Raw genomic sequence first — 22,228 nt, 5'->3', positions numbered from 1 at the left:
GGAACAGACAGACTAGAAAGGCGTTTACTTGGAGTAAAGGGAATTATGAGGCTCTCAGGCAGGAAATTGGAAGATTAAATTGGGAACAGATGTTCTCAGGGAAAAGTACGGAAGGAATGTGGCAAATATTCAGGGGATATTCTGCACAGGCATGTTCCAATGAGACAGGGGAGTCATGAGAGGATACAGGAACCGTGGTGTACAAAGGCTATAATAAATCTAGTCAAAAGGAAAAGAAAAGCTTACAAAAGGTACAGAGAGCTAAGTAATGTTAGAGATCTGGAAGAGTATAAGGCTAACAGCAAGGAGCTTAAGAAGAAGATTAGGAGAGCCAAAAGAGGACATGAGAAGGCCTTGGCAGGCAGGATTAAGGAAAACCCCAAGGAATTCTACAAGTATGTGAAGAGCAAGAGGAGAAGGTGCGAAAGATTAGGGCCCATCAAGTGCAGCAGTGGGAAGGTGTGTATGGATCCGGAAGAAATAGCGGAGGTACTTAATGAATACTTTACGTCAGTATTCACTACGGAGAAAGATCTGGGGGATTGTAGTGGGGATTTGCAGCAGCCTGAAAAGCTTGAGCATGTAGATATTAGGAAAGAGGAGCTGCTGGAACTTTTGGAAAGCATCAAGTTGGATAAGTCATCAGGACTGGATGGGATGTACCCCAGGCTGCTGTGGGAGGCAAGGGAAGAGATTGCAGAGCCTCTGATGATGATCCTTGCATCATCGATGGAGAGGAGAGAGGTTCTGGAAGATTGGAGGTTTGCGAATGTTGTTCCCTTATTCAAGAAGGGGAGTAGGGATAGCCCAGGGAATTATAGACCAGTGAGTCTTACCTCAGTGGTTGGTAAGCTGATGGATAAGATCCTGGGAGGCAGGATTTATGAACATTTGGAGAGGTATAATATGATTAGGAATAGTCAGCATGGCTTTGTCAAGGGCAGGTCCTGCCTTACGAGCCTGATTGAATTTTTTGAGTATGTGACTAAACACATCGATGAAGGGAGAGCAGTAGCAGTAGATGTAGAAGCAGTATATATATTTCAGCAAGGCGTTTGATAAGGTACCCCATGCAAGGCTTTTTGAGAAAGTAAGCAGGCATGCAATCCAAGGGGACATTGCAGTGTGGATCCAGAACTAGCTGGTCCACAGAAGGCAAGGAGAGGTTGTTGAGGGGTCATAGTCTGCGTGGAGGTTGGTGACCAGTGGTGTATCTTAGGGATCTGTACTGGGACCCTTGCTCTTTGAGATTTTTATAAACGACCTGGATGAGGAAGTGGAGGGGTGGGTTAGTAAGTTTGCAGACGACACAAAGGTTGGGGATGTTGTGGATAGTTTGGAGGGCTGTCAGAGGTTACAGAGGGACATAGATAGGATGTAAAGTTGGGCTGAGAAGTGGCAGATGCAGTTCAACCCAGATAAGTGTGAAGTGGTACATTTTGGTAGGTCAAATATGATGGCAGAATATAGTCTTAATGGTAGGAATCTTGGCAGTGTGGAGGATCAGAGGGATCTTGGGGTCAGAGTCCATAGAATGCTCAAAGCAGCTGCACAGGTTGACTCTGTGGTTAAGAAGGCATATGGTGTATTGTCCTTCATCAATTGGAGAATTGAATTTAGGAGCCAAGAGGTATTATTGCAGCTATATAGGTCCCTGGTCAGACCCCACTTGGAGTATTGTGCTCAGTTCTGGTCACCTCACTACAGGAAGGATGTGGAAGCCATAGAAAGAGTGCAGAGGAGATCTACAAGAATGCTGCCTGGAATGCGGAGCATGCTTTATGAAAACAGGTCGAGGGAACTCAGCCTTTTCTCCTTGGAGCGAAGGAGGATGAGGGGGGACCTGATAGAGGTGTATAAGATGATGAGAGGTATTGATCGTGTGGATAGTCAGAGGCTTTTTTTCCAGGGCTGAAATGGTTGCCATAAGAGGACACAGGTTTAAGGTGCTGGGGAGTAGATATAGAGGAGATGTCAGGGGTAAGTTTTTTACTCAGAGAGTGGTGAGTGCGTGGAATGGGCTGCCAGCAATGGTGGTGGAGGCGGATACAATAGGGTCTTTTAAGAGACTGTTGGATAGGTACATGGAGCTGAGAAAAATAGAGGGCTATGGGTAAGCCTAGTAATTTCTAGGGTGGAGACATGTTCGGCACAGCTTTGTGGGCTGAAGGGCCTGAATTGTGCTGTAGTTTTTTTCTATGTTTCTATGTTTCCATTGCTGGTGCCTCGTTGTGCAGCACATGGAGTCCATGCACTACTAATCACATAACACACACCTGAGCCCCATCAGGGGACTAGCATAAGAACCATGGCTTCACTAGCACTAGTTTCCAGAGTATTGGTCAACCTTCGGGTATACTTTGTCTCCTGGCTGCTTACAGCTGTCAACTCTAGAGCAGTCCTGGTTTCACTGTTCCTCTTAGGAAATCCAGTTTCCGTGTCGGGACTCTGCCTCAGAGCCCTGAGGCAAGACTCCTTCCAGTTGCTGCCTGTGTTTGGTTCTGAGGAAGCATCCTGACTCCAGTCTCATACCAGTGTGCTGCATTTGGATTCTCCATGAGTTTGCTCTTTGCTTGACATTGTGACAGAATATTCTGGCCACCATGAACCCAGTGGATGTGAATTCCCTGCCAGAAGCCCTCCCCAGCCAGGGTTTACTTCTGGGCCAGCATGACTAGCAGCTCTGGGAGGTTATGGCAGACTTCTGTACCCTAACAGTGACTGTTGGGTAGCTCAGTGAACAGGTCAGCCAAGTCTCTGCTCTTCTTACTACTTCTACTCTGGGAATTCCATCTGACCAGCCCTGACAATCCGTAAGAGCATCACCATACAGTTTGATGACCTGACCACCCAAGGAACTGCACGTACCTGACCCAGAACCCTACACTAGGGGTCTGGGAAAAATGCCAGTCCTTCATACTACAATGCTTGTTAGCATTTGAGCAGTGGCCCTCCACGTACACTACAGGAAAATCCAAGATCGCATTTATTGTGGGGTTTTTGTGAGGAAATGCGCTAAAATGAGCCACTGGCATCTGGGACAATCAGCCAGAGACCTGCTCTTCATTTCACACCTTCATCGAGGAAATGAGAAAGGTCTTTGACCATCCCATCAGGGGTAAAGAGGCAGCCAAATGACTACTCACACTCCATCAGGGCTCCTGCAGTGTCGTGGAATACTCCGTGGCGTTCCGGATGTTAGCGGCTGACTGGGGGGAATGACAAGGCTCTCTGGAGGTTTCTCGGCAACAGGATAAAGGATGAGTTGGTAGCATGAGATGAGACAACCAGCCTGGATGCGTTGATCTCCCTAGCCATCAGGCTGGACAACTGACTCTGGGAATGGCAGAGAGAGAGGACTGTTTGTCCAACACCTCCAATCACCCCACAGGTCACATTCTCAGCCTCTCCTGGCCTGAGCCTTTCTGCTCCTTTCACTCCTAGAGGCACTCCTGACCTGGCTGATTGCACCACCTCGGTAGAGCAACCAATACAACTGGGACGGAACCGCCTTTCTCCCTCCAAATGACGTTGGAGGTTAAGAGCTGGGATTTGCCTCTATTGCGGCCAGCCTGGCTATTTTCTTGCCACTCCTCCCCTTTGGCCAAGAGGAGAGGGCTCACCAGTAGGGAGGGAGTCCTGGTGAGCCAGGCAACTTTCCCTATTGTCCCCCAGAACCAGATGCTGATCTCAGCTACCATAAGGCACCTCCAACAGTCCCTGTCCCTTTCCGCCTCATTGGACTCCAGCACTGAGGGAAACCTGTTGGATAAAGACACAGCCTCCTGGGCTGGGATTCCTCGGGAGCCACTGAGTACCCCTCTAGAAGTTCGGGCACTAGATGGCAGACTGTTGACCAGAGTCATGCACTGTACATCTCCGCTGTTGTTGCTGATCTCTGGAAACCATGGGGAACAGGTCCAATTTCACCCAAACCTCAGGCAGATGCTGATGGTCCTTGAGTACTCCTGATTGAGTCACCACAATCTCCACCTCGATTGGGCCATGGGCAAGATAGTCAGTTGGAGTCTGTTCTGCCACTCCACTTATCTCTGGTACAGGCTACTGCTAGTTTGTTGGCTGCCAAAAGCCCAGACTTGTCCAGGGTCCCAGCAGAGTATCATGACCTGGGATAAGTATTCAGCAAACAAAGGGCTCTTTTCCTGCCCCCACACCGGCCATATGATTGCACGATCTACATTCTCCCCACAGCCCTGCTACTTACCAGTCGGCTACATAATTTGTCCCGACCAGAGAGGGAAGCAATGGAGGAGTATATCAATGAATCTCTCTCGGTAGGCATTATTCGTCCCTCATCCTCTCCGGTAGGTGCAGAGTCCTTCTTTGTGGGGAAGAAGGACAGCTCACTGCATCGACTACCGGGGCCTAAATAACATAACTGTCAAAAACAAGTACCCACTGCCTCTCATCAATTCTGCTTTTGAACTACTACACAGGGCCACCATATTCTCTAAACTTGATCTACGAAGCACCTAACACCTAGTTAGGATAAGGGAGGGAGACCAGTGGAAAACCATATTTACTAACCCTCTCGGCCACTTCGAATACCTAGTAATGCCATTCAGCCTCACCAATGCTCCAGCTGTTTTCCAAGCTCTGATCAATGATGTCCTATGAGACTTCATAAATCGCTTTGTGTTTGTCTATCTGGATGACATTCTTGATCTTCTCCAGCAGTCTCCAGGAACACACCCAGCATGTCTGTCAGGTTCTCCAGAGGCTTTGGGATGACAAGCTCTTCGTCAAGGCTGAGAAATGTGAATTCCATGTCCCCTCTGTCAGCTGCTTGGGATGCATCATTGAGAGTGGATGAGTAAGGGCGGATCCCAAGAAGATCCAGGTGATGGCGGAGTGGCCTCGACCCACAACACACAAGCAACTCCAACTGTTTCTATTACCATTTCATTAGGGATTATAGTCGGGTGGCAGCACCCCTTACTCAACTCACTTCACCTAAGACCCCTTTTCTGTGGAACCCCAAAGGTGACTTGGTGTTCTTGGACCTGAAGAAACTCTTCACGTCCTCCCCATCCTGGTCCAACCAGATCCCTCCAGCTAATTTGTTGCAGAGGTCGACACCTCTGACTCCGGGGTGGGAGAGGTCCTCTCAACACTCAGGTTTGGATCAGAAACTGCACCCCTGTGCTTTTTTTCTTGCTGGTTGTCCCCTGCCGAACGTAATTATGACGTGGGGAACTGGGAGTTACTGGCAGTCAAGCTTGCGTTAGAGGAGTGAAGGCACTGGCTAGAGGGAGCGGAACATCCGTTTATTGTTTGGACAGACCACAAGAATCTGGAATATATACAAACCACTAAATGCCTGAATTCCTGTCAAGACCAGTGGGCATTATTCTTTAGCAGGTTCCGATTTACATTAACATATCGTCCTGGGTCCAAGAACGGGAAGCCCGATGCTCTCTCCTGGCAACACAATACTGAGGAGGACCATCCTAACCCTAAGACCATTCTTACCTGGTCCTGTGTGGTGGCGGCCCTCACCTGGGAGATCAAGGCCATAGTCAAGGAAGCCCAACAGGCCCAACCTGACCCAGGTAACGGACCACCCAACCATCTTTTTGTACCAGAGTCCGTGTGGTCTCAGGTTCTGCAGTGGGGACATTCCTGTTTCACCTGCCATCTGGGGATTGATAGGACACTTTTCCTCCTGAAGAAACATTTCTGGTGGCCCTCCATGGACGCTGATACTTGTTCCTTTGTTTCTGCCTGTTCTGTCTGTGCCCATGGAAAAGCCTCCCACCAACCACCTGCTGGACTGCTTTGTCCCTTACCTGTACCTAGCTGACAATGGACCCATATAACCCTGGATTTTGTCACGGGACTGCCCCCTTCTCATGGGAACACTGCTGTCCTCACCATAGTGGACTGCTTTTCCAAAGCAGTACATTTTGTGGCCCTTCCCAAACTCCCTACAGCTCAGGAGACAGCTGACCTGGTCATTCCAACACATCTTCCACCTCCATGGAATCCCTGCAGACATCGTCTCTGACCGGGGGCTCCAGTTTGTCTCTGCAGTATGGAGGTCCTTTTGTCAGGCCCTCGGAATGTCCGTAAGCCTATCATCCGGTTTCCATCCACAGATGAACAGCCAGACGGAACGGGCGAATCAAGATTTGGAAACAGCACTACGCTGCATAACGGCAAGCGACCTGTCGACACAGAGCACCCACCTCGCTTGGGTTGAGTATGCCCACAACTCTGGTCTGCACTGCCACCGGAAGATCCCCCTTCGAGTGCTCACTTGGTTACCAAATTCCTCTGTTCTCCATCCATGAAGGGGACATCGCTGTGCCCTCAGTTCGGGGACATCTCTGCCGTTGCTGCAAGGTCTGGGAGGACACATGTGGCCCTGCTCCGTACTGCTGACCGCAACCAGAGAATTGCTGATAGTCGGCGGGTTCCCACACCAGTATACCAGCCTGGGCAGCAGGTTTGGCTCTCGGCTAAGGACATCCCCCTCAAAGACGAGCCCAAGAAACCTGCTCCTCGCTTCTTGGGACCTTTTGAAATTGAGCGGATTGTCGATCCCATGATGGTCCAGCTCAAATTGCTTACAACTCTGAGGATACATCCCACTTTCCATGTGTCTCGGGTGAAGCCGGTGGCTAGCAGTCCATTGTGCCCTCCAACCAAGCCCCCTCTGCCCCCTTCCACTTCCCCCCCCCCCCCCCAGATCATTGACAACCACCCAGCATACACTGTCCGGCATTTACTAGATGTACACTGCCGGGGTAGGGGCCTGCCATACTTGGTCGACTGGGAGGGATACAGTCCAGAGGAATGTTCCTGGGTTCCTCACTCCTTCATTTTGGACCCCTCCCTCATTCAGGAATTCTGTCAAACCATCCGAACAAGCCCAGTGGGCTGCCTGGAAGCTCCCGTTGAGGGGGGGTGGGGTGGGGGGTGTACTGTCATGGTTCAGAGTGCTGGCCCTCTTTTCGGCTCCCTTGATGGTGCCTTGTTGTGCAACACATGGATTCCATGCACTACTAATCACATAACAACACACACCTGAGCCCCATCAGGGTACTAGCATAAGAACCATGGCTTCACTAGCACTAGTTGCCAGAGTATTGGTCAACCTTTGAGTATACTTCGTCTGCTGGCTGCTTAGAGCTGTCAACTCTAGAGCAGTCCCAATTTCGCTGTTCCTCTTAGGATATCCAGTTTCTGCGTCGGGACTCCACCTCAGAGCCTCAAGGCAAGATTACTTCTGGTCGCTGCCTGTGTTCGGTTCTGAGGAAGCATCCTGACTCCAGTCTCGTACCAGTGCACCGCATTTGGGTTCTCTGCGAGCTTGCTCTTTGCTTGACATTGTGACAGAATAGTGTTTTAACACTTGTTAACTATGCTCAGATATGACAAATAACTTGCATATAAGGCAATGGATTGAAGGGAGGAAATTAAGGAAATTATAATTAAAGATTTCTTTCCTAGATTAAAAGATTACAGGATTAAAATTTTTAATGAATAGTTCTGCATTTGAGTGACAACCCCCTCCAGTCAAATTCTGATGTGCTCAATTGTACCAGTCAATGCAAAAACAATTTGCTAAATAACTTGTCAGGGAAGGTACTCAAGTTTCTCCACCCTGCTGTGCATCTGATTAAATACTCCTGCAGTCACACCCCTGAGATTAAGTACTTTAGAACTCTACCAACAGGGATGGGATGGTGTGATTTAGAGTGAGGCAGGTTAGAAATTAATTATTCCAGTATAATTAATTTGTAGAAGAGATGCACAAAATAGATCATCACAGGCACATCTCTCCCCACTATTGGTAGTATCTACAGGAGGTGCTGTCTCAAGAAGGCAACATTCATCATTAAAGATCCCCACCATCTGGGTCATGCTACCTTCTCGCAGCTCCCATCAGGCTGCCATCAGTACAGAAGCCTGAAGCTCCACACCACCAAGTTCAGGAAAAACTACTTCCCTTCAACCATTCTGTTCTTGAACAAACTGGCACAACTCTAATCACTGAATTTAACAACACTGTGACCTCTTTGACCACTTTGCACTAAAATGGGCTTCTTCTTTCTTGCTCTAATTGTGTTCCTCCTTGTAAAAATTGTTTAATTTGTGGGTTTTTTTGTGAATACTGCTTATCTGATACTATGTGCTTGTAATGCTGCTGCAAGTAAGTTTTTCATTTCACCTGTGCACATGTACTTGTGCATATGACAAAAACTTGACTTTCCTTTTGGAAAAGGTGGCACGGTAGCCCCAATATTAAATAATAGGACAAAGGCAGTCGAGACAAAGGATCTTAGCTCAAAAAATCAAGATGTATAATCAGCTTGAGTGAAGCTAAGAAACACAAGGGGCAGAAAACATTGGTAGGAGTTGTGTACAGTAATTCCTTGATTTACAAACAATGCCATTGACTCTTTGGGGTACAAATGTTGATTTATGAAGCTATTTTTTGCTATATTGATCAGCATGTACACTCTGCACATAGAAAAACACTACTGAAATGCCCACAATGCACTTAACCCAGCATTTCCAATTTACAAAACTGCACTTAACAAATGTTTTCCAAGAATGCATCCCTTTCATAAATTGAGGAACTACCGTATAGACTCCAAAACAGCAGTGGTAATGCAGTACTTTGTATACACAAGAAATAAGAGGTGCATGTAACAAGGGTACAACAATGACCATGGAGTCATTGAGTCGTACAGTCTGGTGTGGGGGACAAGTTCATAGATTGTGCTAGAAATGGTTTTCTAGATAGTGCGCTGAAGAACCAATAAGGAAATGAGCAATATTAGAAGTAATACTGTTTTACACGATAAGGGTTAATTGATTATTTCATTAAGGAGTCTGAGGAAAAGTTATGACAAAGTGTCAGAATTTTATATAAAAATTTAGTAATTTGATTCAAGCTGATATCTGAATAAAGCAAATAGTAAAGATCTGAGGTGTGAGATGGCTATGAAAAAACACATTACATTAGGAAACTACATTAGGAGGTAAGGCAGTAAATTCTGAAGCAAAGAATACTTAATTTACATAGTTCTTCACCCACAGCATAGTAACATTATAGAGTCATAAAGTTGTACAGCACAGAAACTGACCTTTCAGCCCACCACATCCATGCTGACTATTGTGTCCATCTACACAAATCCCATTGGCGTTCATTAGGCCCGTTTCCTTCTATGTCTTGTCTATTCAAGTGCCAATCTAAATGCCTCTTAAATGTAGTGATTATATCTGATTCTACTACCTACTCTTCCAGATATCAATCAGTCAATGTGTAAAAAAAAATTCCCCTTAGATCCCCTTTAAAACTACTTCCTCTCACCTTAAACCTTTGCCCTCTTGTTTTTGATATCCACACCAGAGGAAAAAAATCTGACTATCTACTCTATCCATGCCTCTCATAGTTTTATACACCTCTATCAGGTGACCCCTTTGCCTCCTTCGCTCCAGGGAAAACAAACCCAGCCTATCCAATCTCTCCCAATAACTAAAGTCCTCCAGTCCAGGCAACATCCTGGTGAATCTCCTCTGCACCCTCTCCAGCATAATCACATCCTTCCTATAGTGTGGTGACCAGAACTGCACACAGTACTCCAGGTACAGCCTAACAAGCATTTTGCAAAGTTGCAACGTGACATTCCATCTCTTATGTTCTTTCCCTCTGATTTACAAAAGCAAGTATGCCATATGCCTTCTTCACCACCCTCTTCCCCCATGTTGCCACTTACAGGGAACTATGGACTTCAACCCCAAGGTGTCTCTGTTCATCAACATTCCTTCGTGCCCTACCATTTACTGTGTATGTCATACCCCTGACTTCCCAAAATGCATCACCTCACACTTATCAAGATTAAATTCCATCTGCCAATGCTCCAACTTTCTATCTGATCTATATCTGGCTATAGCCTCAGGCAACCTTCCTCACTATCCACAATACCACCAATGCTTCTGCTTCCCCTGCTCCTACCTCTTTGTTCTTATGTTAAGATCTTTGTTTTCTAATTCAGAGCACAGTGAACACGTTAGTGGAACTCCTTGCAACTGGTACAGATGGAACAACAACCATCCTTATCGTACTGAAACCTCCCAAATGGAATGTATCATATAAAATCTGACATTGAGCCATGTAATACCACCCCTTATATTACTAGTGGATACAAAATTTTTAAAAATATATACCTTGAAGATGGATAGATAAGGAAGACATAAAATTATATTCCATTATGATGTATCATAAGAAGTAAATTACAGAAATAGAATCAAAATTCTATTTTGACAGGAGAAGACTCTCTGCCTGGTTTAGAGAGTATGCATTATGAGGAGAGACTAAGGGAGCTAGGGCTTTACTCTTTGGAGAGAAGGAGGATGAGAGGAGATATGATAAGAGGTGTACAAAATATTAAGAGGAATAGATAGAGTGGATAGCCAGCGCCTCTTTCCCAGGGCACCAATGCTCAATACAAGAGGGCATGGCTTTAAAGTAATGGGTGGGAAGTTCAAGGGAGATATCAGATAAAGGTTTTTTTACCCAGAGAGTGGTTGGTGCATGGAGTGCGCTGCCTGGGGCAGTGGTGGAGGCAGGTACATTGGTCAAATTCAAGAGATTGCTAGACAAACACATGGAGGAATTTAAAATAGAGGGATATGTGGGAGGAAGGGGTTAGATAGCCTTAGGCAAGGTTTAAAGGCTGGCACAACATGGTGGGCCAAAGGGCCTGTATTGTGCTGTACTATTCTATGTTCTAAGACACTTGGCTCTTTAGGTCTGTGCCAGTCACAATAAACCCAGTTTTCTAGCACTTGGTCTGTGGCCCTGCAGGAGGTGGCTCTTCAAGTACACATCCAAGTACTTTTTAAATATGGTGAAGATTTCTGCTACAAACACCCTTTCAAACAGTGAATTCCAATGCTCTAGTATCCTCTGGATAAAAAAAAACTTTGCTCATTTTCTTACAAATCCTCCGCCAATTACAGTTACAGCTCAGTTATCCAGCACTTCACTACCTGGCATGTTCCAGCAATCACCACCGCACCCACCCCACCATCACCCTAACCACCACCACTCCCATCTCAACCATCACCCTAACCACTACTGCTCCCACCCCACCATAACCCTAACCACCACCACTCCCATCTCAACCATCACCCCAAACAGCACCACTCCCAGCCCAACCATCACCATAACTGCCTCCACTCCCACCTCACGCCACATTCCCAGACCACTCGTGCTGCTCCTGCCTGAGATTCAAGCATCCTCTGTGCATCCTACCAATTTAACTCCAGCTATTTCCTACTCACCAATCTGGGCTATAATCTGACAAAGAGCAATCTGTTTCAGGTAGGTTGACTTCCCACTCATGTTGGGTCCTGTGACAATGACGAAGTTGTTTTCATCAGAAATGTAGGTGTTGTTTGCGACAGGTTTCTCCATTGATATCTTTTCAAGAATTGGATGGTGACCTTGCTTTATAGCCAAAGTGTCGGTAAACTCTGGACGAACTGGGACAAAATAAACTGCAATCAGTGAAAATCAGGCCAGATTCTGTCATTTACATGTATTCAAAGCCAATAAAATTAAAAATTACAGGGTTGTGATCATGGGAGACTTCAACTTCCCAACTATAAATTGGGACCTTTTTAGTGCAAGGGGTTAGACGGGGCAGAATTTGTCAGCTCTATCCAGGAGGAGTTCGTAATCAATATGTTGACAGTCCAACAAGGGGAGAGGCTATTCTGGACCTGGTGCTGGGTAATGAGCCTGGCCAGGTGACTCACCTATCAGTGGGTGAGCAATTGGGGAACAGTGACCACAGCTCATTAACTTTCAGGATAACTATAGACAGGGATGGGTATGGGGCTAGCGGGAGGGTTTTAAATTGGAGCAGGGCTCATTATGAAGGCATAAGGCAGGAACTAGGTAGAGTAAACTGGGAACTCCTTTTTGCTGGCAAGTCCACGTCGAGCATGTGGAAAGTGTTTAAGAATCAAATACATAGGGTACAGGATAGGTATGTCCCGATTAGAAGGAAGGACATGAATGGCAAAATAAGGGAACCTTGGATGTCCAGAGAAGTGATGAACTTAGTCAAGAAGGAAAGGAAGAATTATGTAGAGCTTTGGAAGTTAGGATCAGACAGAGCACACGAGGACTATAAAGAAGCTAGAAATGAACTCAAGAAAGGAATTAGGAAAGCCAGGAGGGGCCATGAAAAGTCCTTAGCAAGTAGGATTAAGGAGAATCCAAAGGCATTCTATACCTACGTCAGGAATAAGAGGATAACGAGAGAAAGGGTAGAACCACTTGAGGATAAAGAAGGGAATCTATGTTTGGAATCAGAGGATGTGGGTGAGGTTCTGGATGAGTATATCTCTTCGATATTTACCCAGGTAGGGGACATGCAGAACACAGAAATTGGAACTGGAGCATGTCAAGGTTAGGAAAGAAGCAGTGTTGGAACTACTAAAAAGCATTAGGATAGATACTGTAAGTACCCAGATTACTATGGGAAACGAGGGAAGAGATTGCTGGAGCGTTAACGAAGATCTTTGAGTCCTCCCTGGCCACAGGAGTGGTACCAGAAGATTGGAGGATATGATAAGATACCTTTGTTAGCCACATGTAAATCGAAACACACAGTGAAATACATCTTTTGCATAGTGTTCTGGGGGCAGCCCGCAAGTTTCGCCACACTTCCAGCGCCAACATAGCATGCCCACAACTTCCTAACCCGTACGTCTTTGGAATGTGGGAGGAAACCGGAGCACCTGGAGGAAACCCACACAGACACGGAGAGAATGTACAAACTCCTTACAGACAGTGGCCGGAATTGAACCTGGATTGCTGGCGCTGTAATAGCGTTATGCTAAACACTACACTACCGTGCCTGCCCGCAGGATGGCAAACATTGTTCCATTGTTCAAGAAAGGTAAAAGGATAGTCCTGGAAATTATAGACCAGTGAGTCTTACATCAGTGGTGGGCAAATTATTGGAGACAATTCTTAGGGACAGGATTCATGGGCATTTAGAGAAGCATAGTCTTATTAGGGATAGCCAACATGGCTTTGTGAAGGGCAGGTCGTGCCTCACAAGCCTAATAAAGTTTATTGAGGCAGTGACAAGACAAATTGAAGAAGTTAGTTCAGTGGATGTGATATATATGGATTTTAGCAAGGCATTTGACAAGGTTCCTCATGGTAGGCTCCTCCAGAAAGTCACGAGATATGGGATCCATGGAAAATTGGCTGTGTGGATTCAAAATTGGCTTGCCCACAGAAGACAGAGGGTGATTGGAGAAGGTAAGTATTTGACCTGGAGGTTGGTGACTAGTGATGTTCTGCAGGGATCTGTTCTGGGACCCCTGTTCTTTATGATTTTTATAACTGACTTGATGAAGAAGTGGAAGGGTGGGTTTGTAAACTTGCAGATGACACGAAGGTTGGTGGTGTAGTAGACAGTGCAGAAGGTTGTCGTTGGTTGCAACAGGATTTCGACAGGATGCAGAGTTAGGCAGAGAAGTGGCAGATGGAGTTCAATCCAGAGAAGTGTGAAGTGATACACATTGGAAGATCGAATTTGAAGGCAGAATACAAGGTTGATGGCAGGACTCTTAGCAGTGTGGAGGAACAGAGGGATCTTGGGGTCCATGTCCATAGATCCCTCAAGGTTGCTGCACAAATTGAAAGGGTTGTTAAGGCGGCGTATTGTGTGTTGGCCTTCATTAGTCAGGGTATTGAGTTCAAGAGCTCACAAAGTAATATTGCAGCTCGATAAGACTGGTTAGAATAGACTTAGAGTATTGTGTTCAGTTCTGGTCACCACATTATAAGAGGGGTGTGGAAGCTTTGGAGAGGGTGCAGAGGAGATTTACAAGTATGCTGCCTGGATTGGAGAACATGTCTTATGAGGAGAGGTTGAGTGAGTTTGGACCTTTCTCTTTGGAGCGATGGAGGATGAGAGGTGACTTGATAGAGGTATATAAGATAATGAGAGGCATAGAAAGAGTGGACAGCCACCTTCTTTTCCCCAGGGCAGTAATGGGCAACACTAGAGGTCACGCATTTAAGCCTCATGGAGGAAAGCTCAGGGGAGATGCTAGAGGTAGGTTTTTGTTTAACACAGAGAGTGGTGGGTACCTGAATGCACTGCTGAGGATGGTGGTAGGGACCAATGCGATAGAACAAGAGTCTCTTAAGTGACCCTACGTTCTATGGTTCTTGACAGAACTACTGTTCTACTGTGAAAATGTAGGTAGGTGAACTTTTGATGAGTTGTAATTTTATAAGATGGGTTTCATTCCAAGTCCTTGTCAAATGCAGTTTATGTATCCCCAAAGACATTAGAATGGCCTCATAGGGTAAGGATACTATCCAGAGAATTGGAATTGGAATTAGGATTGGGATTGGAATTGGTTTATTATTGTCACTTGTACCAAGATACAGTGAAAAACTTGTCTTGCATACCATTCATATAGATCAATTCATTACACAGTGCATTCAGGTAGTACAAGGTTAAACAATATAGAATACAGAGTAAAGTGTCACAGCTACAGAGAAAGTGCTATGCAGGTATACAATAAGGTGCAAGGTCATAACCAGCTAGATTGTAAAGTCAAGAGTCCACCTTATCATACTAGGGAACTGTTCAATAGTCTTATAATAGCTGTCCTTTAGTCTGGTGGTATGTGCTTTCAGGCTTTTGTATCTTCTGCCTGATGGGAGAGGGGAGAAGAGAGAATGCCCAGGGTCGGAGGGGTCTTTGATTATGCTGGCTGCTTTACCATGGCAACGAGAAGTATAGATAGAGTCCATGGATGGGAGGCTGGTTTCCATAATGTGCTGAGCTGTGTCCACAACTCTCTGCAGTTTCTTGCAGTCCAGGTAGAGCAGTTGCCGTACCAAGCCGTGATGCATCTGGATAGGATGCTTTCTATGGTGCATCAATACAAGTTGGTGAGTATCAAAGAGGACGTGCCAAATTTCTTTAGCCTCCTGAGGAAGTAGAGGAGCTGGTGAGCTTTCTTGGCTATGGCATCTATGTGGTTGGACCAGGACAGGCTATTGGTGATGTTCACTCCTTAGAACTTGAAGCTCTCAACCCTCTCGACCTCGGCACCATTGATGTAGATAGGAGCATGCACACTGCCCCCCATTCCTGAATTCAATGACCAGCTCTTTTTGTTTTGGTGACATTGAGGAAAAGGTTATTGTCATGACACCATGGCACTAAGCTGTCTATTTTCTTCCTGTACTCCGACTCATCATCATTTGAGATACGGCCCACTACAGTGGTATCATCTGCAAACTTGACAAATCAATTCATTAATTAAGAGCTTTTTTGAGGTAGTAACTAGCAGAAGAGATAAAGGAGAATCACTGAATATAACGTAATTGGACTTTGTCTTCATTAGGATGCCACTCAAGAGGTTATTAAACAAACTTGAAAGTTTTTTCTTTGCTATGGTTAGTTATGATTTTCATAGACACCTCGGGGATTAACTCCAAAGTTTCCCAAAGCATAATAGTCCTGTAGAAATTGTAGCTGACACTAACTTTGGGGTAATATACTGATATGGATTGAGAATTAGTTAACAGAGATAAAACAGAATAAGAATAAACAGACCATTCTTGGTTTGGGGTCTGTGATTAGTGAGGTGCCTCAGGAAGCGTTGCTGCGATTCTAGCTATTCACAATCTGTATCAATGAGGGAATCTAATATAATATCTCTAAGTCTGCTGATAATACAAAATCAGATGCCAGTGTGGAGCAACAAACTATCTGGTGGAGGAACGCAGCATGTCCAGCAGCATCTGTGGGAAGGAATTGTCGGCATTTTGGGTCAAAACCCTGCATCAGACACCTGAAGACTCAACAATTTCCTCACTCAGATGCTGCTCAACCCACTGAGTTCCTCCAGCAGATTGCTTGTTGCTCCAGTTTCCAACAACTGCAGACTCTTGTGACTCCTCTGGATGCCAATGTGTGCTGTGAGGAGAATGCAGAGGCTTCACGGGGATACAGGCAAGCTAAATGAATGGGCAGAGACATGGCAGATGGAACATGGAAAGATGCAAGGTAATCTAACTTGGTATGAAAATACAAGAACAAATGTTGAGAAACTAAAAGATTTTGTTGCAGGGAAGGACCTGGCCATTTTTGTGCACAGTTCACTGAAAGCATGTACAACCACCAATCAGGAAGGCAAATGGTTGAAGTGATTAAAGCATCTTGGCTTTTACAACTTGTTTTCAAGAAACAAGCCACAGTTTTTGGTTTTGACCATGTTTGTGGAAATGACAAGTGACACCATCTTTCAGTTGCTTACCAACTGCATCTTGGTCTTTGGCACAGTAAGTTTTATCTGGTGTGCATTTGTAGAAGATGGCAGTTTTGTCTGCATTAAAGATATCAATTGGATTAAATTCTTAGCAGATCATTCAGATTTGAAGCATCTGTGGATAAGCCTTCTCCACAAAGCTGTTTGCATCTGAAATTATGCCACAGCCTAAACTGCGAAAACCAGCCATTTCTGGGTCTAAAATTGTCAATGTCTATTTTCTTTGTAAAGTTTTCAGCTTTCTCTACAAAACCTTTTTTTGTTAACCCAGGCTCTGATTGGCTTCTCCTGCATCATCATACCAAACGAAGAATGTCTTCACTAATCAAGGATATTTCATGCCGGTTGCATCTTTTTGGTGTTAATATTTCATTCTTTGCTCTGATATTCTTTAATTCAGCGTATTCTATCTGACATCAAATTCAGCTTTTATTTCTTTGCATGTTCTTCCTTCATTCAGTGGCTTCAATGTCATGTACTTGGTTTTCCAGTTCTTGAATTTTGAATTTTCTTTTATCACCTTGGTTAGTCATGATTTTCATCTATAATTTCAGGGTGAACTCCAAAGCTCACTAATGCAAATTAGTCTCAGACAAATTGAAGCTGATGCAAATGTATTCCATTAAATGTTGTCTGTACACTATTTCACTTATTGAGAATGTCTTTTTATGCCTAAAGCAAAGGAACATGCTTCCCAACCTGACACAGGAGGAAACAATAAATGTCTAAGATATCAGTACATGAGGGTTATTCCAAGATACTGGATGGGAACAAAGACTATTTGTCAACTTATCAGGTTATCCCCTTCTTTTGATGTTTAAATGGTGAGGTGCAAATTGCAAAGTAAAATAAAGAAATGGGTCAGGACTATATTGTGTGATCAAAGGCAGGTCAACACGTGGGGTTAAAATAAGTGGATAGCAGAGTATTTACGGTCCCTGTACTAGTTTCACCCACAAGTATCTTCTCTGCAACTTCCATTTGAAACTTTTCATAATTTTGAACTCCTCATACTTATTGATTTTTCATCCTTCTTTTTCCCAGCCTATTCAGCTTTAATATTAATAAAACAGAAACAGCTGCAGAGTTTAGTTAATTGCCAGATATTCAATTACAATTGAATCTGTATAATTGCTTAAAATACCGTGTCCAATTTGCTTTCCACATACCTTTGAAAACTGACATTTACTACAAGCAACAATAAAGAAAGCCCTTACCATAATCAGAAAGTGTACAGACATGTGCAAAGGATAGTAACATGTCCAACATAGAGACTGCGTCGGACAGCTTATACAAACAATGGATGTGTTTGTAGATCTCAGTCAGGAGTTTGCAAACCACCCTAAAGAAAGTTAAAAGTTTTGCCTTAATGCAGCGACTCAAAATTGTTTTACTTATAGTCTGTGAACATTGAATAGAATTAAACAGACTGATTGAGTCCTGAACTTAAGCCAACTTAAACTGTACAAGTTCTTAACTGATAATTTGCTGAGTAATTGAGCAGCACAATGGCACAGCTAGTAGTGCTGCCAGCTCACAGCTCCAGCGACTCAGCCTCAATCTGACCTGTCTGTGTGGAGTTTGCATGTTCTCCCTGGGATCACAAGGGTTTCCTCTGGGTACTCTTTTCCTTTCCACATCTCAAAGAAATGTTGATTGGTGGGTTAATTGCCTCTAGTGTGTAGGTGAGGGGTAGAACCTGGGGGGAGTTGATGGGAATGTGGGGACAACAGAGTGTGTTTGATGGTTGGTGCTGATGTGATGGGCTGAAGGGCCTATCTCCATGCTGTATGACTCTGATCATTGCTTTTCTCTGGTTTCCAATGATAAGAAATAATTGCATTTTAAATAGTCACACATTGCAGCCAATGAAACACCATTTTGAAAAGCAGAGTGCTCTACACTGGAGAAAAACTGGGATCCTACTTGCACAATGCCATATCCCACAAACAGTAGCTATTTTACAGATATCGCTTTAAAGCTAAGTATGGGCCAGAACACCCTGGCTCTTCTTTGGAATAGTGATGTGAGATATTTTATAGCTAAATAAGGGGATGAACATTGTTTCAGTTTAAGATCCCATCCAAAAGATGTCAAAGCTACCAGTGAAGCTATGTTTTAGCAATCCACTGAGAATGTCAGCCTCAGATGGATGAGAGATCCTGCCCGAGACAAGAGTGCCACCCACTGATCCATGACTGCCACCCATTGACAAAATTTCATTCATAGTTTAATTAGTCTTGACCTAATGACCCTCGATAAGAGAATATGCCAGGAAATTTTTTGAAAGAATAAAAGCTGTTTTATGAATATTCCTAATCTCCTTACAGATAAGTCATGTGATAAATCTCCCTCAGAGACTCTTGGCATCGTTCATTCATTTTAATTAGGTCGGCAGTGGTGAAGTTATAAGTGTTCTTCAGCATGGTGACCTGGAAAGAAACACATGTGTGAGACACAGGGGCAAGTCAGATCAGGGTGGGCATGGGAAAGACCAAGCCACTTATAAACACTAAGCAACCTGGTGCAGATAAATAGCTAGATTCTTCCTGGTGTGGTGTGCTTCAGCACAACTTTTGGTTGGATGATCTTCATCCATCTCTTTGTCTGCTGATTTAGTATAAAATGACTAATTTAGCTATGGCAAATATGAATAGCCAATAGTTATGGAAAAATAAATAACTATTTAGAACCTTTCATAGCTTCAGGAAATTCCAAAGCAATTCAATAATTTTTTGGGAGTGCATTCTCTGTTGTGCTGGAGGGTTGTCAACACTAAACGATTACAAAGGAATATTTATACTTGACATCCTTTAGCCCACATAATTTTCCTGACCTGGGCTATTAACATACAGAATATAGGGAAGGGCCTTAGCTGAATGCTTCAAGGATACTTGGTCCTGAGCTCATCTAAGAGCCACCATTTAACAGGATTCTGCAGTTAGCAGCGAGCAGCCTTGGCTCACCATTATAGGGAGGAACACTGAGAAAAAGTTCACTATAGTTCGGAAGTCAGTGGTGAGTCAAGGCTGCTCGCTGCTAACTACAGAATCCTGTTAAATGGTGTCTCTCGAATGAGCTCAGGGCCAAGGGAATTCCAAGAAATGCAAGCAAGCCTCCTTTCTGGCAAGACAAAACTAACCCTAGCCATAGCCTGCCCCTGGTTTTGAAAAACAATTATGTCAGGAGACTTAAGACTGCAGATGCTGGAATCTGGAGCAACACCCAATCTGCTGGAGGAACTCAGTGGGTGGAAAGGAATTGTTGACATTGCCGATCGAAACCCTGCATCAGGACAGAGTGTGGAGAGGGAAGATAGCCAGTATAAAGAACAGAGGGGAACTAGTGAGACTGTGGTGATAGATGATTGGTGGACTGAGGCTCGGTGGAGTTGGGAGACAGAAGTAGGTGGATGAAAAGTGGAGGCAGAGTAAAAAAAAAGGCAGATGGAGTCAGGTGGGGGAGGGAGAAAGTTAAGGTGAAGACAGCTACTGGAGGGCAATAAGCGGGAACACAAAGGCTACAGTGCTGACAGCAGATGAGTTAGGAAGGTAATAATGGAGACCATGAGGGGCGAGGTAGGCAAATGGAACCAGATGGGGGGTGGGGAGGTGGAAATCCAGTGAGTAAACTGTGTGGGTAGTAAGTAAATGGAATCAGGAGGGGGAGGGAAAGGTGACAAAAATGGGAGGATCCCAGGTGGATCAGGAGGAGGGTTGGGGGTGGGGGGGCGGGGGGAGGGGAGGGGAAGAGGAAAAACACAGGAGAGAAGGGTTACCTGAAATTGGAAAGTTCAATGTTCATACCATTAGGTTGTTGACTACTCAGGTATGAGGTGTTGTTCCTCTAGTTTGCATTGGACCTCACCCTGGCAGTGGAAAAGGCCAAGGATGGACAGGTCAGTGGGAACGGAATGGGGAATTGAAATGACATGAAACCGGGAGCTTGGGATGGCCATTGCGGACAGAGTTCAGGTGCTCTGCAAATCAGTCACCTAGTCTGTGCTTGGTCTTGCCAACGTGGAGGAGGCCACATAGGGGGCACTGAATTCAGTACATGAGGTTGGAGGAGGTGCATGTGAATCCTTGCCTCATCTGGAAGGACAGTTTCGGCCCCTGGAGGAACAAGGTTTAAGAAAAAATGTTTCAGGGGGAGGTGCCAAGGGTCAGAGAGAGGAGGATGGGGAGGGATGAGCAGAGCAGGGAGTCATGGAGGGAATAGTCCCTGTGGAAAGTGAAAAAGGATGGGAAGGAGACGATGTGGCATCTTGCTGCAGCTGGCAGAAATGATGAAGGATGATGTGATGGATGCGGAGGCTAGTAGGGTGAGAGGCAAGGACAAGGGGAACTCTTATCTCTGTCCTGTTTGGAGGGAGGTGAGGTGAAAGCAGAGGTCCAAGAAATGGAGGAAATGAGAGAGAGGGCTCCATCAAGCACACTAGAAGGGAAGCCACTTCTCCCGAAAAAGGAGGACATTTCGGATGTCCCTAAAACCTCATCTTGAGAGCAGATGTAGTGGGGGAAGCGGGGGTTGGGGGGGGGGGGGTGCGGGGGTGTTGCAGGGAGGAAGTGGGTTGCCCTTGGGAGAAACAAAGTGGTAGTTGGGAGTGTCAGGGAATAGGAAGAGGAGTCAGGGCAGCAGTAGGCTTGAGGATTAAGCTTGCAGTTTGGTAGAGTGAAGGTCAGCTGCTAGAGATCATAGATGGTGCAGAAAATCAGGGATGGGGGAAGGTGATATATTAATAAACAGCATGGATTGGGGTTCAAATGTGGATTGGGACCAGGGTTTGGTTGGGATTACTAGGAGGTGAGGTGCACAGGGTCTGAGAGCTGGGTGAGTATAATACTCAAATGGGGACCTACCTGAGGAGGGAATAGAACTACAAACTCTTGAGAATGTACCACTGAGCCATGGTCACAAAGATATAAAGCTTATTAGAGAGATGAATACAAGCACATGACATTTTCTCCTATGCAGTAAATTTTCCTTAATAATGTGACTGTTTGCACCCTCCATGCCCAAGGCATCATATGTAGCTAACCTACACCCTAGAATTATTAGTGATTGTGCCCTTTTTCCCCAATACTGGGTTCTCCAGCAGTTCAGTGAAGATGCTAGAGGAATTTTTTTTTATTAACCTAGAAAACTATTTTATGGATCTTGCTTAAAAGAAGTTTCTCTGTAACTTCCTCCAATCCTCAAACCACCAGAGATTCCTGCACTTCTCCATTTCTGACTTCTTGTGCACCTTGAATTTCATCATCATTAGACAACCAAGTTCAAGTTCAAATTCAAGTTTATCATCATGGGCATGCATCCACAGGTATAAATGCCATGAAAATGAGCTTTTTGCAGCAGCAGCACAGTACATGACAAACATAAATTACAAAAACTTATATTAACACGAATTATACATAATTTGCAGAACAAAATAAACATAATGACATTAGTGCAAGTTGAGGGAAATGTAGAATTAGGGTTTTTCAGGTCAGTTCAAGAACCTGATGGCAGTGGGGAAGAAGCTATTGTTGAACTTTAGGCTTCTGTACCTTCTGTCTAATGGCAGCAATGAGAGAGTGTATGGCCCAGATGGTGGGTCCTTAATAATAGGTGTCGCCTTCCTGAGGTATCGCCTCTTGTAGATGTCCTCAGTGGTGAGGAGAGCTGTACCCGTGATGGAACTGGCTGTCCACCACTCTCTGCAACCTTTTGTGTTCCTGTGCATTGGAGCTTCCATACCAGGCCTCCATACCAGGATGGTTTCCACTGTACATCTGTAGAAGTTTGTCAGAGTCTTCGATGACCTGCTGAATCTCCTTAAACTTCTAAGAAAGTAGAGATGCTGGCTATCCAAACTAAATATTCTAAA

General features: G+C 44.9%; 1 protein-coding gene across 1 annotated transcript in view; it reads right to left on the bottom strand.

The window, feature by feature from the left end:
• msh4 (mutS homolog 4) overlaps positions 1–22,228 on the bottom strand; it is a 97,939-nt gene that overhangs the window by 23,860 nt on the left and 51,851 nt on the right. Inside the window, exons 12-14 of the mRNA XM_052013156.1 lie at positions 18,688–18,791; positions 17,577–17,701; positions 11,323–11,523 (exon numbers count right to left, since the gene is read on the bottom strand). Of these exons, the coding sequence (XP_051869116.1) occupies positions 11,323–11,523; positions 17,577–17,701; positions 18,688–18,791 (430 nt within the window). The remainder of the gene's footprint in view (positions 1–11,322; positions 11,524–17,576; positions 17,702–18,687; positions 18,792–22,228) is intronic.

Source organism: Pristis pectinata, chromosome 3 (genome assembly GCF_009764475.1).
Source record: "Pristis pectinata isolate sPriPec2 chromosome 3, sPriPec2.1.pri, whole genome shotgun sequence".
NCBI classification, from domain to species: Eukaryota; Metazoa; Chordata; class Chondrichthyes; order Rhinopristiformes; family Pristidae; genus Pristis; species Pristis pectinata.
Note: the sequence above shows the minus strand (reverse complement) of the source record. Positions and strands in the feature narration are given on the sequence as shown.